The sequence below is a fragment of the Sitophilus oryzae genome, unplaced genomic scaffold, assembly GCF_002938485.1.
Source record: "Sitophilus oryzae breed Bouriz unplaced genomic scaffold, Soryzae_2.0 scaffold_1576_pilon_pilon, whole genome shotgun sequence".
NCBI classification, from domain to species: domain Eukaryota; kingdom Metazoa; phylum Arthropoda; class Insecta; order Coleoptera; family Curculionidae; genus Sitophilus; species Sitophilus oryzae.
Genome location: NW_022146254.1, coordinates 15,754,254 through 15,774,410, shown reverse-complemented (window position 1 = coordinate 15,774,410; position 20,157 = coordinate 15,754,254). Strand labels below are relative to the sequence as shown.

The 20,157-nt window shown below is 31.7% G+C and overlaps 1 protein-coding gene across 1 annotated transcript; it reads right to left on the bottom strand.

Annotated features, from left to right (window-relative positions):
• Positions 1-584: 584 nt before the first annotated feature.
• On the bottom strand, positions 585-14,945 carry LOC115879185 (glutathione S-transferase 1-like). Its single transcript, XM_030895876.1, has 5 exons — positions 14,858-14,945; positions 4,961-5,132; positions 4,630-4,688; positions 650-791; positions 585-608 (listed from the first exon to the last, which is right to left on the bottom strand). The coding sequence occupies exons 2-5, from the start codon at positions 5,114-5,116 to the stop codon at positions 585-587; spliced, it is 381 nt and encodes a 126-aa protein (XP_030751736.1). The 5' UTR covers positions 5,117-5,132; positions 14,858-14,945.
• Positions 14,946-20,157: the final 5,212 nt, after the last annotated feature.

Sequence of the window (20,157 nt, the reverse complement as noted above, 5' to 3'; positions counted from 1 at the left end):
CTGTTGTGCTTCGTTCAGTTACGTATTGCTGATTTTACCCTGATGTAAACTGATTTTATTTTTTAAGCAAAAAAGTTTTTTTAGAAAAACGAAAAAAAACAAGAAATAGAAAATTAAAAAAAAATTAGAAATTAATGGAAATTTTAAAATAATTTTTATTCCGAGGAGAGATCAGTAGTGTACCACTTTTTCTCAAAAATATTCAATGTAAAACCTGTATGGACGGCATTGGTTGAAATAAATAAATCCTTTGTACACCAAAAAGATATTTTTGATGTATAGAAAATGCGTATCAAGTTTCATAAAGATTACTATAATAAAATCAGGTTATTGTGAAAAAAAAGTTTTTTTAGAAAATGTTACCACCCTGTATCTCAGAGATTAAGAGGTTTAGGACATACATTCATATGAAGTTTTCTATAATATAATAGGACCAAGAATCACCCCTTAAATATTAGCACGTCATTAAAGACACCCTGTATAATGCATAAAATAAATGACTGATTCAGTATTATAAATCTATTTTTAATTTTTTCAAATATCAGATGTATTTATGTTAATTATTATCTCTCTATTTAAATATTTTACTCTCCAAAAATGTAATTCTCCTAAAAAAAGAGATAGGTATTTGAAAATGTTTTATACTTACGTGATATTCAGCAAATCTCGGAAATAGATAGCACGCGCTAAAGTAACATCTTAAATTTACAATGGCTCCTTTCTTGGGATCTTTAGGAAATAAGCTGTCGTCTTTTCCATATACATCCACCAAATATTTCATTATAACGTGACTAAAAATAAATTTATTTTTGAACATTTGGTACAGACAGTGTTTTCTATCTCAATATTTAACCCCATAGTCACTCACCCCAACCCAACGCATCGCGTCAATGCGTCGATGCATTGGGTTGGTTGACGAATTTCCAAACGAACTAACGAATGGCATCAATGAACCGCATCATACTCACTATGCGTGCATGGGCGCATGGACGCTTCAGATCAACGCATTGGGTCATAGGTTATAGAGAGTATAGGGCTTTAGTCTGAACACACACTTTTTGCTAAGTATGTGAACATTATTGTTATAACTAAAACTAAACAAGTAATGGATGTTAATTATCTATTAATAACTTTAAAGGTGCCCATTCACATAGAGTTCGCCGGCAGTTCTAGGACTATACTGCCTGCACCCACATATAGAAAAAATCCTCCCAGAATCGCAAACGGGTTTTCGCACCAACCGCGGTACCGTCAATTCCATATTCTCCATCCGGCAACTACAGGAAATAGTAAAAGAGTAGCAGTCTAAACTTTACGTTGCATTCACAAAAGCCTTCGACTCTGTGAACAGAGATGCACTTTGGACAATTATGAAAAAGTTCGGAGTACCCATCAAATTTCTTACAGTGTGTAAAAGCCTCCATAACAACAACAAATCAAGAGTGTCATATCATGGTTCACTGAGCGATCCCTTCCTAACAAACACAGGCGTTATGCAGGGATGTGTCTTAGCGCCTCTCCTATTCAATATATTCATGGCAGCGCTCTCCATTATAGTGGACAGTAAACTGCAGGAAAGAGGTTTGGGCCTAAGATACAGATACGACGGCGGTCTGTTTAACATAAAAGGACTGAGGGCAAAAACACGTACAAAATTCATCACAGAACTTCAATACGCTGATGACTGCTCTAAACTGTATTCTTTGCTGTATTCAAATTCAAAATGCACCAGTATAAACAAATGCACAGTGCGTGATCAGCACGTGTCAGGCGAGAGCCAGCGACGAAATCTACACTGATTGGCCGGCCAGCCATAGAGCCGTTGAGGTAGGCGGTTGAGATTTTTTACAGGGTCGGCTTGCATAGCGCGTTAAGGAATACTGTTTGATAAAATAAAAATGCTTTTTAAATTTATTCCCAACCAAGCGAGTAAAATCGGAACGGTCAACTATTTCAATAATAATTGTTGATCACTTCGTACAAGTTACAAGTTACAAATAGAGAAAATAATATTTATGTTTGCATAAAATATTTTTACAATTAGTAAACACGTACCTACTACAAAAAGTCAAAAGTTATATATTTTATATAAAATTATTATTTTGTAAATGTTAATAAAATTATAAATTTTGTAAATCTAATGTTAATAAATGTTATGTTTAAAAATAGAAGTTTTTATTTGACTAGTTTTTCAAAAAAAAATGTCGTTATACTTTAAAACGGATAATACAGCAGGCTACGAAAGCAAGTTAAAACTAAGTGCTTTTTTTGTCAACTAAAATGTATTAAATTATGTTATAATGCAATTGGTCTTTTAAATTATGTAAAAACGTTTACATCATTGCATTTTTTGCAAATAGTATTATAGAAACAGATACCTATTTATACCGATATTCAGATATTGCTGTCAATAATGGAAATAAAAGTAAAAATCAGTAGTACCAAATAAAAAGATAATTATTTTAAAGGACAAATTAAGCCCTTTTAAAAAACACCAAATTTGTTAAAATCGGTCGTGCCAAAGAGTAATGTAATAACTTAATATTCCCGCCCCCTCCCCATCACATTATTTCTCTAATTATATGTAGTTTGATAATAATTAAAGATAATTATTGAGAAAACTGGAAATCGTCGGATTTTCACCAAAAATTCACCCATTTTGAGGTCGTAGATTACGAATCTGAACATTTTTGCTGACGGTCTCTTACCGTTTTTCAGAAAAACGGAAAATAGTTTCAACATAAAATTTTACTTAATTTCTCATATTTTTAAGGTTTTCTAGCACATATTTTGTTAGGTATTCAATAAACAATGAGGTTTTTGCTATTTTCTGTTACCTTTTTAACCAATTCTATGCATAATAGAGGAAAATTTGCTAAAATAAATTCGTAAACAATCTGAAAATGTTGGGTTATGTGTTTCTGGCATTTAAAGCAATGTTGCCAATGCTGAACGTAAAATTTAGCGTGTTTTTTATTCTCAGATTACGAAAGGCGGTCGCCTGAGGGAACGGCTCCCTTCCATAACTGCTATTTTACCAACGAGATCTGATTATTTATAACCACGAAGTGGCACGAAAAAAGTTTGTTTGCATTGGTTACAACTTCTATGTGGAGGGTGATAATCTTTTTGTTATATTATATAAAAAATGTTATTATATAAAAAATTATAAATAGTCTTTATATAACTTTTTTATATAACTTCTTTTGTGAAGGGTTTTTAATCTTTTTTAAAATAATATAACATTAAAATCATATCCAACCCCTAAGCATAGAGAAGTTGAAAGCAATATAATTAAAACTCTTCCGCGTAACTTTGTAGATATAGGTATATTTAACTATTGTCAGATCTCATAATAGGTAATTTATATAAAATCCTAATCACCCGAAAAATTCAAATATTTGTCTCTCTCATTACATAGGAGAGAGAAAGAAGAATATATGAAATGTCAAACTTCCATCTGGTCTGAATTTTCTTTGTTATTTTGTTAAGAAAAAGTGTTTTCAGTAAAATTTTGGACATTTTTCAATCCTCAATCAAGTGTGGCTTTTAGATAAACTATGATATAATAAAAATATAGTGAAATTATTACTTTATAGGGCTGAAATAAAGAAAAATTCAATGTTGAAATTATTTTCCGTTTTTCTGAAAAACGGTAAGAGACCGCTGGTTGGTTAGGTTTGGTCAGATTCGTAATCTACGATCTCAAAATAGGGTATATGTATATATACCAATTTTGGTGAAAATAGGACGATTTCCAGTTTTCCCAATAATTACCCATTTATATAATATAAATTTCCATCATAAAATATAAACAATAGTAAAAAAAATCATAAAAATATACATAACAATTTTATGATTTGAAATATCCGACAACTTAGTGCGGTCCTGGTTATATTACTACAGCGTTCTGTTCAACAAAAAGAAAAAGGCTGAGGGGCAAAGAAACACGTACAAAATTCGTTTGGTGCATCTTGGGGTTGAATTTACTCTAGTTACAAATACGTTACAGCAATTGCAAGAAATGTTGAACACACATATACATGGGCATACGAGGCCTTGGGACTTATGCTGAATATAGATAAAACTAAAATCATGTGCACTCCCCGGAAGATCACAACAATGCAATAAAAATTGGAGATGAGCTGTTGGAATATGTAGCGGAATTCAATTACCTCGGCAGTTTGATTTCGGAAAGGCCAATATCGACTCTGAAATTCCGCACAGGATTAGCAGCGCCTCAAGAGCATGCTGGAAATTAAAGACAGGGTTTTCTACCATCATGACTTGAGCACAAAAACGAAACTTGTGATAACTCGTAAAAACGAGCTAATCAAAAATATGTAAAGTTATTCTTTTTGAATGTGGGTTTTAGTGCTCTTCAATTAACCTAAATAGAATTATTCTCTAAAATAATTAGGGAAGCCAATAATTGACCCCATTAAAATTTACATGGGATTTCCTATGTCCCGTCCGACGATGCAACACCCGGTATACAATTCTCTGGACATATTTTATTGAAACATTTTATACATTATTTCTAATTCATAATAATGGTCTACTTAGAAAAATAGATAATTTATTGATTTTAGATACATGTGTGTCCATTATATACGTATTTTCTATTACCTCTCATATAAAGTAAAGCCATTATCCTCAATAACAGGTATGGTATGCAAAGGATTCAGCTGGAATAAAAGGCTCAAATTATTAACTTTTTTTTAATTTTATTTTACTTTTTTTAAAGTCTATCCAACAAGAACATACTCGGTAGTTGCTATCTGTCATTTTAATTCAAAATTAAATATAACTTTTGTCATCTTTTGGATGTCGTGTGTCCAAAATCTTTTCTGTATTGTTGGATAGACTTTAATAATATTTGGTATTATAAAAATAGGTATATTTTTATTGCCATTGCTTTAATCAGCGTATTTTTTACTCAAGAAAAAATATATCTTACCTTTAAAAATTCGGGCTTCATATGTTCACCATTTGGCAAAACGACAGTTTTGACATTGTGCTTCAAACCGAGAGCTTTTATGAGCATCAGAGCTGCCCTCGATGGAGCACTTGGAGGGAAATAGTAGATATCTATAGGTTCGTTGCTTCCCGACATTTTTAAATTGATCACCCTGTAAATAAACTTTAGTTGTATTACTTGTCATAAATTGATCCTGACAAAAAAATATGTACTTTTTTAAGAAAAAAACTATAAATATAAGCTCTTCATTAGCTCTATATTATCCGGTACGGATATAAATATCATGAACGTAATATGTTGCATATTTTACTTTAATATTATTGATGATAGTTAAACACATGCTATATTTTAAGCTACATTTTTAATTTAATTAAATATGACTTCCATGCTTAGGTGTACATGTAGATATATATCTTGCAAAGTGTCTATCCTTCATTTCGTTACTGGAAAGTAAAACACGCAATTCAGTAATGGTATATTTAAACAATTAATCATAATATTGTTTACTTAGTAATATTGTATAATATTGTGAACATTAGACAACTATAGGCTTGGTCCATTCCCCGACGGTGCTGCCGCAATCGGAGAATATCGTAAACAACTGATATATACAAATACACGGGTTTATATAGCGAGTATACGAAAAATTTTATTATTGTCACAGTGCATTTTAATTGAAAATTATAATCGGTGTTCTGTTACAGTATATTATGACGATCGATTTCCAAGCCAACTTTGATACCGTTTTTCTTTCGATCGTTGATATAATATTATACAAAACTGATAGGTGCATTGTTCATTTTTGTATAAATTTATAATAAGATATCTGAAATCATTTAATATTAAACCAATTTGTAAAGACCTTGCAGGAAAATTTGCTCTATATATTTTTTTAATTTTAACCTGTATCGAAAGAGAAATCAATGAGAAAACAGCTCATTGTTTGAAATAGCTTAAATATTTCAAGAGAAAATAAAATCGATATCTTAAAATTACTGCAATAATTTTTAATAAATTCAGAATAGATACTTTTCTTCTACGTCTTTTTAAATTTAGTTTTGGTTCAAATTAACTTATCAATCATTTTGATTTTTTTTCTTCATACAATTTATTTTTTATACTGATAAAATTAAATCAAATAAAATCGCAACCAAACCGCATTTCGCTAGCTACTGTAATTTTGGAGTTACGATTTTTTACGAACCAAACCAAACCAAACCACCAGCACGAAAAACTAATGGCCAGATTCTCGGGTGCCACAGTATTTTTGTGCCAAATTTGATTAAAATCGGTTCAGCGGTTTTTGAGTTATCGTGTTACAGACGGACAGACAGACAGACAGACAAATACCATGAAAATATTTTGTATTTAGGTCATATATATATATATAATACATACATATAATAACTCATTTTGACTGAAATTAAAAAAACTTTTTTTTTGCCGATCCTAATAGCCTACCATACCTATTGTTATGGTCGGCTAAAAAATATTTAATTAGTAAAAATTAAGTATATTAAAAAAAAAAATATATATATATATATATATATATATATATATATATATATATATATAAAAGTGAATATTTTGTTAACTTTTTCTACTAAATGAAAATTACTACCACTAATTTTAACGTTGGTTGTACTGACAAAAGCACTGTCGTATGTAAGAGCCTTAAATCATTCCAACTTACTTTGGAAGTACTGTACCTATAATTTTTAAAATGGCGTAGGAAAAGGTATTGAAAGAAGTAACACAGGGTGAGTCTTAAATAGGTGCAAATATTTTCAGAGCTGTTAGATCTCAATAAAAGAAACATATTTTCTCTTTGACGTTTTTCAAATAGGTCCAAAATCACCAAGATATTTTACTTGGCGGGACCAGGTCAAAGGAATGCGTGACTAGATAGAAGACTAACCTCTACTGGTCTCAATAACCTTCGGGCACTAGGGGGCAACCCATTGAACCTTCGTCTATCTTACTTCCACATGCGGGGCTCTGTAGATGTTACCTAACGGACTAACCCCTGCGGTGTATCACCAGCTTTGCTAGAACTCCAATAAGGACATCGAGTTGGCGAGTCATCAACTCGGGGGAGGAGGGCCATGATCAGGTCCACACAATAAGAATTGACCTCAAATCCAAGGAAGCTATAAAGAAAGAGAGATATATCTTCTATTATAGATTCGGAACAACACCTGTATCAGGTTTAAAGAGAGACCAAGTTAAAGAGTCAACTCGAGGGAGGAGGGTCATGATAATATCCTCACAATAAGAATTGACATCAAATCCAAGAAAGCAATAAAAGAAAGAAAGATATATCCTCTATTATAGATCCGGGACAACACCGGTATCAGTTCTTAAGAGAAACCAAGTTAAAGAGTAATAAAAATATTTCGTTAAAGAAAAGTTGTACGATTTCGGTAGTTTTTACGATCAAACAATTGCATCAAAGTTAGTAAGTGCTTGTAATTTTATTTAGCAGTGATAACGACACTTTGCGGAACTTTATACAACTATTAAACGACTTTTTCGTTCGTTTTTATGAATAATAACGTCGATTGAAAAATTGCAGGAGATTGTGTTTTACAATCCCGTAAAGCAAGGCATAGCGTGTGATGGAAGCATTAAAAGTCTCACTTTAGAAAATGCGATAATTGATATAGGGTTGTTGCTCCCTCACGATTACACTGTTGAAAAGAATTAACTTTATAATAATGTTTGTACGTTCTTATTCAAGAATACATATTACCTCAAAATAAAAACACTAAATCACCACAATACACCAAAACACTTTTACTTTTACACTGGACGCGCGTTTCGCTAACCATGTTAGCATCATCAGCAGATGATTATAAACTAAAGTACAATCTACAAGTTGAGCGTTTATATACTCGCCCAGTGGGCACCGAGCGGGCGTGGCAAAAACTAGCCAACCGAGTCAGAGCCAACTGAGCGTAACAGTTAGATTTCCGCCACTAGAGTAGTAGGAACAAAGAACTTGAAGGAATTGGACCGTTGTCTCTGTTCATACTATCTTTACATTTATTAATTCTGATGCTTTCATATGCATCTAATTGCCTGTAATTTGAGGCTTGTTTAATTAATTTTAAATTATTAAGATCTATACAATGTTCTTTGTCAACAATATGTTCGGCAACGCAGATTTATCCGGTTTACCATATCTTATCTGAGCTAAATGTTCTTTAAATCTAGTTAATATTGATTTTCTAGTTTGCCCAACATATTTCTGATTACAATCTTTACAAGAAATTTCATAAATACCCGACCTTTCCAGTGGAGGTGTTTTATCCTTTGGATTACCTAATAATTGTTGTAATTTATTATTAGCACTATACACAAGTTTATAATTTACATTCTTCAAAATTCCTTTTAGACCACGGGATAACTCTCTATCAAACGGCATCGAAAAATATTTAGACGTGTCTTTCTCCACTTGAAAAGTCGAATTTTCAGAAATCATTAACCTATACCTACGTTTTCTAATTAATTTATCAACTAGTGAAGGAGAATATCCATTACACTCAGCTACATTCCTAATGTAATCTCTTTCTATTTCATATCTTTCTTTGGAAAGTGGGAAACTAAGTTATCTATGAACTAGGAAATTTAAACTAGCCATTTTATGTTCAACACTATGATGTGATTCATTAGGAATATATCTGCGTGTGGTCGTATTTTTCCTATAGATATTAAATTCCAGGCAATTATTAATATTTCTAATAACTCATACATCTAGAAATGGTAATCTGTCGTTGTTCTCAATTTCATGCGTAAATTTAATGGAAGGAAACGATTATTTAACTTAGAAATGAAATTATCTATGGTGTCTGAATGTGTATGTCAAAAACAGCAAAAATATCATCACATACACAAACCAAACTCTTGGAATACTCAAACTGATTCTGCAGCCTCCACTTCAAAGCCTGCTCATGAATCGAGAATTCGGCCAAGAAATGGAGACAATGGATTACCCATTTACTGTACCTTCCTGCTAATTCAAAAAGTTGTTATTAAATTGAAAGGCTCTGTTTGTTTCATACCTTAACGATAAAGCTCAATATATTCAGTCACAGTTTTTGTTGTCAGGACCATTTGCGTTCAGTCAATTCCTTCAAGTAGCCTAAAATTATGTGGAATTGGAACACTTAGAACTAACGAAGATACATCAAAAGGAAACTAGAAATTTCACCTTCATGCAATGTATATGTAATTTTGTTAATGAATTCCATGTTATTTTTAACTGCGAAGAAGGTTCTGATCAGTTGTCAATATTTTGCTTGAAGAATTTCCCTGATCCCAATTAAATTTACAGACTTCCTTGATAACCATTTTACACCCAGAGTGCCGAGTTGGAGAACCTACAACCGATTCTGGTGGGCACTTATAGACTTGTCCAGTTTATGAATTTTTAATAAAGCATACAATTTGGTAATGAGGGATTGGATACTTGCAATTTCCTCTTTAAAGAAAGATCAATAAGGGTGTTACATTCTTTTAGAGTTTTTTTAACGTCTGCTACCATCTTAGACAAAGGATTCTTTTTCAAATTTATGTAGGGGCCATTATCGATTAAGTTGTTAACCTTATCGTAATAGTCTTTTTTATCTAATATAACAACCTTATTTCCCTTATCAGCTTTTAGGTAGAAACAATCTTTGTTACGCAAACTCTTGACAATATTGTGCTCCTTGTTAGATTTTAATGATTTACTTGAAACGATATTTTTTGATAACTGATTTCTACAAGCCTCTCTTGCAAATACTTTAGAAGCCTCGGGCAAGTGCTGAATAGCAGTTTCAACACCAACGACGATTTCCTCCAAAGCGCTACCAGAGTTGGGCAATGCAAACTTTAAACCTTTGTTTAATAAACTGAGCTCTTGTTTATCAAAAGTCTGCGAAGAAAGATTCTCTACTATGTTTATGTCTCTTTGGAAAACATGTTTGTTTTTAGAGCTTTTTAATTTTTTAAACTTACTATTCAAAATGGACATTTTTTTAACAAATTTTGAATTGATAACCACAAACATATTTCTCTGAAAGAGACACCAACATTCATACTCTACATTAGTTAGCTTATAAGTAAGTTTTTTGTAAAGTCCATAGGCTTCAATTTCAAGCCTACTTCGTTTACTATACAGAAATTTGATTTCTAAATCAAGCCATTTTTGTTTTGCAATTTTCTCTACCTTATCACTAACGTTACTTTTCGGAATATCAACTTTAATAAAACTAGGATAAACTGAATTGGCTTTGCATGATTTAAGAAACCAAATATCTGCACCTAATAACCTAATCTTAGTACTAAACTTACGATAAAGATTCAGTTCCGTTGACCGTGAAGCCATCGAAGATTACAGTTGAGGGTTGGAACCTTTGGTGTTAAACAGCAAAATAAAAACACTAAATCACCACAATACACCAAAACAATTTTACTTTTACACTGGACGCGCGTTTCGCTAACCATGTTAGCATCATCAGCAGATGATTATAAACTAAAGTACAATCTACAAGTTGAGCGTTTATATACTCGCCCAGTGGGCACGAAGTGGGCGTGGCAAAAACTAGCCAACCGAGTCAGAGCCAACTGAGCGTAACAGTTAGATTTCCGCCACTAGAGTAGTAGGAACAAAGAACTTGAAGGAATTGGACCGTTGTCTCTGTTCATACTATCTTTACATTTATTAATTCTGATGCTTTCATATGCATCTAATTGCCTGTAATTTGAGATCTTTATCGTAAGTTTAGTACTAAGATTAGGTTATTAGGAGCAGATATTTGGTTTCTTAAATCATGCAAAGCCAATTCAGAAGTAACGTTAGTGATAAGGTAGAGAAAATTGCAAAACAAAAATGGCTTGATTTAGAAATCAAATTTCTGTATAGTAAACGAAGTATGCTTGAAATTGAAGCCTATGGACTTTACAAAAAACTTACTTATAAGCTTTCTTAGCTAACTAATGTAGAGTATGAATGTTGGTGTCTCTTTCAGAGAAATATGTTTGTGGTTATCAATTCAAAATTCGTTAAGAAAATGTCCATTTTGAATAGTAAGTTTAAAAAATTAAAAAGCTCTAAAAACAAACATGTTTTCCAAAGAGACAAACATAGTAGAGAATATTTCTTCGCAGACTTTTGATAAACAAGAGCTCAGTTTATTAAACAAATGTATAAAGTTTGCATTGCCCAACTCTGGTAGCGCTTTGGAGGAAATCGTCGTTGGTGTTGAAACTGCTATTCAGCACTTGCCCGAGGCTTCTAAAGTATTTACAAGAGAGGTTTGTAGAAATCAGTTATCAAAAAATATCGTTTCAAATAAATGATTAAAATCTAACAAGGAGCACACACAATATTGTCAATAACAAAGATTGTTTCTACCTAAAAGCTGATAAGGGAAATAAGGTTGTTATATTAGATAAAAAAGACTATTACGATAAGGTTAACAACTTAATAGATAATAGCCCCTACATAAATTTGAAGAAGAATCCCTTGTCTAAGATGGTAGCAGACGTTAAAAAAACTCTAAAAGAATGTAACACCCTTATTGATCTTTCTTTAAAGAGGAAATTGCAAGTATCCAATCTGTCATTACCAAAATTGTATGCTTTGCCAAAAATTCATAAACCGGACAAGTCTAAGCGCCCAATTGTTTCGGCTGTAGGTTCTCCGACTTATAATTTGGCAAAATGGTTATCAAGTGAGTTTGAAAATTTACCTGATCATGAACCTTCTTTCTCAGTTAGAAATAATATTGAATTCATTAACAAAATTAAAGATATAACATTGCATGAAGGTGAAATTTTGGTCTCCTTTGATGTATCTTCGTTGTTCCCAAGTGCTCCAATTCCACATACTTTAGGCTATTTGAAGGAATTACTGAACGCAAATGGTCTCGACAACAAAACTGTGATTGAATATATTGAGCTTACATCGTTATGTATGAAACAAAACTGTTTTCAATTTAATAACAACTTTTTTGAACAGCGGGAAGGTACAGCAATGGGTAATCCATTGTCTCCATTTTTGGCTAATTTATTCATGAGCAGGTTTGAAGTGGAAGCTAAGAATCAGTTTAAGTATTTTCCAAGAGTATGGGTTAGGTATGTGGATGATATTTTTGTTGTTTTTGACACACATTGAGACACCATAGATAATTTTATTTCTAAGTTAAATAATCGTTTTTCTTCCATTAAATTTACGCATGAAATTGAGAACAACGACAGATTACCATTTCTAGATGTATTAGTTATTAGAAATACTAATAATTGCCTGGAATTTGATATCTATAGGAAAAATACCACCACACGTAGATATATTCCTAATGAATCACATCATAGTGTTGAACATAAAATGGCTAGTTTCTATTTCTTAGTTCATAGATTACTTAGTTTCCCACTTTCCAACGAAAGATATGAAATAGAAAGAGATTACATTAGGAATGTAGCTGAGTGTAATGGATATTCTCCTTCCCTAGTTGATAAGTTAATTAGAAAACGTAGGTATAGGTTAATGATTTCTGAAAATTCGACTTTTCAAGTGGAGAAAGATACGTCTAAATATTTTTCAATACCGTTTGATAGAGAGTTATCCCGTGGTCTAAAAGGAATTTTTTAGAATGTCAATTATAAACTTGTGTATAGTGCTAATAATAAATTACAACAATTATTAGGTAATCCAAAGGATAAAACACCTCCACTGGAAAGGTCGGGTATTTATGAAATTTCTTGTAAAGATTGTAATCAGAAATATGTTGGGTAAATTAGAAGATCAATATTAACTAGATTTAAAGAACATTTAGCTCAGATAAGATATGGTAGACCGGATAAATCTTGCGTTGCCGAACATATTGTTGATAAAGAACATTGTATAGATCTTAATAATTTAAAATTAATTAAACAAATCTCAAATTACAAGCAATTAGATGCATATGAAAGCATCAAAATTAATAAATGTAAAGATAGTATGAACAGAGTCAACGGTCCAATTCCTTCAAGTTCTTTGTTCCTACTACTCTAGTGGCGGAAATCTAACTGTTACGCTCAGTGGGCTCTGACTCGGTTGGCTAGATTTTGCCACGCCCACTCGGTGCCCACTGAGCGAGTATATAAACGCTCACTTGTAGATTGTACTATACTTTATAATCATCTGCTGATATACTGGCATGGTTAGCGTCAACTGCGTCCAGTGTAAAATTTATAAAGTGTTTTTGGTATATTGTCGGTGATTTAATGTTATTATTTTGCTGTTTAACAATCAAAGGTTTAACCCCTCAACTTCTTAACATATTACCTTTTTTGGTGGAATGTTCTACATCATCTATGAAGTAAATCATTTTTTGAACATTAGAAAATATATCTTTATAGTCACAGTTATTTTACAGCCATATACAGAGCCTCTAAATACTTATACCTACATTTAAAAACAACACCTTTTTGTAGTCATGTTAACTTGTAAATAATAATTATTATTTACAAGTTAACATGACTACAAAAAGGTGTTGTTTTTAAATAATCAAACAGGCAATTTTTCGACTTTCACGAGTCATGAAAATTAACAATTTTGACTTTATAGGAACGTTACTAAATATAAGCACTAAATTGTATATCTTAAAAATGGTTCAGAAACAAGAATTTAAAATATCATTTATCTCATTATATCTTAAATTAAGAACATCAAAGCATGTTAAGTATACATGGTGATTCATGACCATGTACGTTAGACGTTTATGGAGAACCGACGATAGGATTTTTTTAAAAATTTGGATTTTTGTATAATGCCACCAGTTCTATCTGTCTAAATTATTTTTAGCATTACAGTGTTCCCACTTCATACTAAAAGCGGTAGCAGCTTTGTTGCTTTAAATGGAACATTAGGTATATTGGTATATTATTACATTTTTTTAAAACTACTTTCATATCTTATAATTTTTTATATACTAACCTATCTACCGTATGATCGAAAAAAAATGGCGTCCCGTTGGCTGGGAAATGACGGTCGATGACATTTCCTATATAAATTTACATACCTATAAATTGACAGTGATATTCATTTCATAGCTATCGCTGACGCCGTCTTTTCTCGATCATACGGTTCTTTTTGGAGATAAAAAAAATAAAACATGTGTAAAATTGACAATTACATGATCTTGAATAAATATTGGTAAAAGCATGAATTGAACATTTTGAAAGTTGAAATTTGGTTTATAGGTTAACCAAAGTCGATATATTCGATGTGCCTGAATTAACTATTTGGATATTACACAGGGAGAGCAAAAACATTATTTATTTCCGTTTGTTATAAAATTGCCAATCGCCAACAGAAAATAAAAAAAAAATTCGCTTAAATTTTGAGAACCACTGAATCTGTTCTATTTTTTTTCTTGTAAATTTAATCTGCTATATATGTTGGCATTGTATGAAGATATAATGTCTTTTAACTAAAAATTAAAAAAAAATGAAAATTTTTTTTCAAAAATTCTAAGAAGTTTTTAGAGAGCCAATTAGCTATCTTTTAGTAAAAAAGCAACTTTCTAGAACAAGTCGTTACTTCAGTAGAGACGACACGGATAAACATTAGCATTTTATATATGTAGATATTTATATTTATAAACAACAATTATAACTATGGAACGCAATTACCAAATTTGATAATGTAGTTTTATAAAAGTTGTGTATATTTTAGTGAATTTTTTTTTATAATTTTGAATTTAAAATAGTAAAAATAAATAATTTACTTCATGTCCATTGACAAATTTTAAAATCTTTCATTTACTTTTCAAGCTCATTTTTTTAATCAAATTATTATGCATTTCAAAAAATTATATATTATGGAAAAAGTAATTAAAATATACTTACCCGTTGTTTAAGGGTGCTATGCCCTCGTTTTCTATACAATTACCCAGATTGAAAAAAACGATTTCTTGGGTTTTGAAAGCGTCGTAACACTCATAGAGTCGATTTCATTATGTAGCTGCTTGTATTGTTTATTGCGGTTTTTACATAGATGTTAAAAGATATAGAGTCTATCTATTCGCTGGCGCTGCCTTGAAAACTCCATTTCTTGATTTTTTGTTATAGATATATTCATTATTATATATTTATAATTATAAATTGATTTTCGGATTCCAGAAAAAAAATTAAGGTGAGTTTCATTAAAGAAGCATATGCCTAAAATGTATGAATTTTGACGTATATTTCCAATTTTGTGAAAATGATGAATACATTTTAAATTTCAATAACAGCTACCTAAATTCTAATTTACCCTGTATTTAGCCCGATATTTAATTTTAATAACTATTGTATGTTAAACCAAATTAAAATTTGACCCGAAAAATTATATACAGGGTGAGACAAAATTAATATTGAACATTGGTCAGTTTTAAAAAAGCAAGTTACTTTATTTTTAAATGGAACCCCAGTATATTATTCCAGTGCTCAATGGAGAATTCATATTTTCAAAATATTATTAAGGTTGCATATACCTCAGACAAAGATTTTCCTAGATATTTTCATAAACTTTCGTAAAAATCATCTTTATTTTTCTCTGCTAGAATCTGAAAATCAATTAATATATAGGGTGTTCCATTACAAAAAAAATACGACTTTGATGTGTAACTTCTTGTTGGGGACACCCTGTAGAACACTCTATATTTTAAAAAGTGTCTCTAAATTAACCTGCGTATGCTCACAAAAATTTCATTTTAATACAAATTGTTGTTCTCCTTGAAGCCTTTAACAATAAAATATAAATTATAATTTACAAGTCAAAGCTAACAACATATTTTTTAGTTCTAACTTCGAACTAAAAATAAAAAATTTTGGATCTTATCAATAACGAATTGATCTCTAGCTGTCTGAACTCGTTTAATATTTCTATAGAAACCAAAATCCAAACAAAACTGTCTTTTTTTCTTTTCCGATCTTTATAGTTTTTCTTTGCGATATTCATTTATTGGATCATTAACATTTGTGGGGTATATAACAGGCGGAACTTTTTATTTACAGCTAATATTAATTATATGGGCGTATCATTTCTGGTTTTTTTTGTGGTTAGTTTCCCTGATTCTTTTTGGTCTATTATTAATTATTAAATTAAGGAAATTACCAAATCAAAACTTATATTAGATATAAATCGATTTCTAATTAATTACCTTAAAAAATATTGAATTTGTATTATCTTCTCTTGTAGTACTAGAACGAAATATTTCATTCATTCTCATGAAAAATTATTTTCAATATTTTTTGATAAGAGCATATATTTATTATGATATTATCATGATAGCCCAAAAATAAAGGATCAATCTTGAATAAACCAAAATATTCATATCCAAAATGTTTTCAAGATTTACATCCCAAACAAAGATATTTGTATCTGACAAAAAATGAAACGTCAATATACCTTTATTCAATTTCACAATACTCTAAACGTTACTGTAACTGCAACAATAAGTTACCTCTAGATTTCTTATTTATACTAAATAGATCACACAACCATTTACGCTGTCAGGTACTTGAAGAGCTTTATTTATCTATGATCCGTTTAAATGTGTTTTCATTATGGTACTCCACACCTGACGAACTATTAAATGAGGCGGAGTGCCTCCAACGTTAAAAAGACGACTATCAACAATTAGTCCAGTTTTCGATCCAGCGCTCAGCGTCGACAGATAGTAGTGTTTCCGAGTTGCGATAGCTTCCAGCAAGGCTTTTATCTGATTCTCACTGATCGGTCCGGAATATGAGCACTTGGTGAACCTGGCGTACTTCTTTCTGGCAGCTAAAAGCTTAAAGAACTTGGTAGATTTGATTCTAGTTTCTGCAAACACGAAATTGTTCAGACTTTCGCATTTATTAACTAGTTTGTACAAAGCTTTCGCTTGGATAACGTTTGATTTGTCGTTGCCCCAACAATTTTTCACTATTATCGTTTGCAATCGAGGTGAATATTTCGAAATCTTGTTGATAATAAAGTTCATATCATTTCTGTTCAAAAACGACGCTTTTTTAAGTAAAGGAGCTTGTTCCAACCATCCACACAAACTGTTTGTCGGGATACTATTATCTGCCGAAATTGTTTTCCATAACGTGGGCGTACAAACTACTCTATGCCATCTAGAGCACACGCATCTAATAACGCTGTCAAACAGTTCTTGGTGGGATAAGAATGAGAAAACGTGCACGAGTATTTCGTCGGCTATGAGCAGTGTGTAATCGAGTAATCTTGGTTTCTTCAATGGAACTGGACTTACAGAAATGTTCTCTCGTTTTTTAAACGATTGAGGACGCTTTTGACATCGATTTATATGAGAACTCATCGCGGAGTAATCTTTTTTTAATAGAAGCTGATAAAAATTTGGCAAGAATAGAAACTAAATAGATTACACAAAACATATTTGTGGATTTTTACCTAAAACGCTCTTTGTGTCTGGTAGAAAATGATAAGTCAATGAAATATTATACCTTTATTCAATTTTCACAATACTCTAAACGTTTACTGTAACTGCAACAATAAGTTACCTCTAGATTTCTTATTTATACTAAATAGATCACACAACCATTTACGCTGTCAGGTACTTGAAGAGCTTTATTTATCTATGATCCGTTTAAATGTGTTTTCATTATGGTACTCCACACCTGACGAACTATTAAATGAGGCGGAGTACCTCCAACGTTGAAAAGGCGACTATCAACAATTAGTCCAGTTTTCGATCCAGCGCCCAGCGTCGACAGATAGTAGTGTTTCCGAGTTGCGATAGCTTCCAGCAAGGCTTTTATCTGATTCTCACTGATCGGTCCGGAATATGAGCAACTTGGTAAAACCTGGCGTACTTTTTTTCTAGCAGCTAGAAGCTTAAAGAACTTGGTAGATTTGATTCTAGTTTCTGCAAACACAAAATTGTTCAGACTCGCATTTATTAACTAGTTTGTACAAAAGCTTTCGCTTGGATAACGTTTGATTTATCGTTGCCCCCAACAATTTTTCACTATTATCGTTTGCAATCGAGGTGTATATTTCGAAATCTTGTTGATAATAAAGTTCATATCATTTCTGTTCAAAAAACGACGCTTTTTTAAGTAAAAGGAGCGTGTTCCAACCATCCACACAAACTGTTTGTCGGGATACTATTATCAGCCGAAATTGTTTTCCATAACGTGGGCGTACAAACTACTCTAAACCATCTGAGCACACGCATTTCACGCTATCAAACAGTTCTTGGTGGGATAAGAACGAGAAAATGTGCACGAGTATTTCGTCGGGTATGAGCAGCGTGTAATTGAGTAGTAATCTTGGTTTCTTCAATGGAACTGGACTTACGGAAATGTTCTCTCTGTTTTTCAATGATCGAAGGCGTTTCTGACGTCGATTTCTATGAGAACTCATCGCCGTGTGATATTTTTTTAATAGGAACTGACAAGAATTTGGCAAAAAAAAGAAACGATCGTGAACTAAAATGATTGTGTCAATGTCAGTGAAAAAGTTTAGGGTTAATTGTCGGGTAAGGTCGGGATTGGTGTACAGAGATAAAAATAAGCAATTAGTTAATAAAGACCTCGTCGGCTTATCTACCTCGTATGCTACTGTCAAACTTTTGAATAAAAAGATTGCTATCCATGTATTCGACGATTCATTTGACACATTTGAATTTGATTTGAAATTTTGTGGATTTGTCAGTCTTTACTGAGCTTATTTTGTTATTTATTATTTATTCTACTACTGATAGTTGTTTAAAGGTAGTAAATCTAGAAGGAAATTGTAGCAGAACACTATTGCAATTTATCGAAAAAGACTGTAAAATAGTTGTTTGTGTAGTGTGCGGATGTGTAGATCTCGGTCAAAAATCGAGGGAAAACATGGAATAACTTTGCACTAGTAAGTGGCTATATAATATACATAGGTGTAGTAAACCGATGACTTATGAAATTCACTTAAAATTAACTAATTGTATATATATATATATATATTTATTTTGAATTTTTTACTTTTATTTACTACTTGTCAAATATTAGATGCCAAAGAATTTAGATACGTCAATTTGACTTACCTGTTTCATAGCGCGTATCGGATGTTTGTGTTAATAAATAATTATTATAATTTATCTATTTTTATTATAATTATATATTTTTATAAAAAATTAATAACTACCAACCCAACTAGCAAATATAGTTCCCAGTCCTTTTTAAAATGTCACTGCCCCTAAAGTATAGTTCCTGGGCCCACTCTGCCACTTAAAATGTTACTCTATAAGGGATAGTCACTTTGAAGTATATTTCGAGAGTGACCGGTTAGTGCCTACCTACAATAAAAGTGGAAAATAAACACCCCGATTGCAAGTCGCAAACATGTAATTTAAAGAAGTGGCTGGAACTACCCGAATCTTCAAATATGACACCATAAAAGACCAAAAACTTTATAGTAACTTTTCAAAGTAGCGGTTACTAACAAGTGCTACCATAATGCCTCCATTAAGTTTTTGTTACTTTATAGTAACAATTTAAGTTACGGGGTAGTCGCGGCCACGACACCTAGTTACTTCTAATTTATAGTAGCATTGAAAGTAGCAAAATGGTTACTGCTACCTTCCTAGGTCACTATAAAGTAGCCGTCGCTCATCCATTGCCACTAAAAAGTCACGGGGATCAAAAACGGCTACTTTATAGTGACTATAACTTAATATACCCTAATAAATGTACATGCCTCAGACTGCATCGTGTACTGCTCTGTTTTAGTGTTTGTTTACTAGCTTTTAAGCTTTATTAAAATTTTGTAAAATGCCTAAGGTGAATAAAAAGAAATTTAGGTATTCTAGTACTTTCTACCGAAGAATTAAACAAAAGGAATCACTGCGAGCCGAAGCATCAACATCAGAAACAAAAACTACATCTTTCTATAATCCTACCGATGAACATCATAAATCAGGTAGTGACTGTGATATTTTTGAAACTGCTTCTGAAGATGAGTGTAGTGTTAGTTCATCTGAAACTGAATCTCAGAGGAGAACTAATTTGAGAATCAACAATATAAAACAAGAGCTAAAAGAGTGGGCGTTAAAATACTCTATACCTCATGTAACTCTGAATAATATAGAAACACTAATAATAAAAAATGCACAATAAGTAAAAAATAACTTCAAAGGACAAGGCGGAACGTTATACTG

Bases quoted from the DNA above. Each gene is read 5' to 3' on its own strand.
- LOC115879185 (XM_030895876.1), bottom strand. From the start codon at position 5,116: ATGTCGGGAAGCAACGAACCTATAGATATCTACTATTTCCCTCCAAGT. The intron at 4,689-4,960 runs GTAAGATATATT...CTTTTATTCCAG, and splicing joins TGAAGCCCGAATTTTTAAAG to CTGAATCCTTTGCATACCAT. The intron at 792-4,629 runs GTAATAGAAAAT...ATTTATTTTTAG, and splicing joins GGCTTTACTTTATATGAGAG to TCACGTTATAATGAAATATT.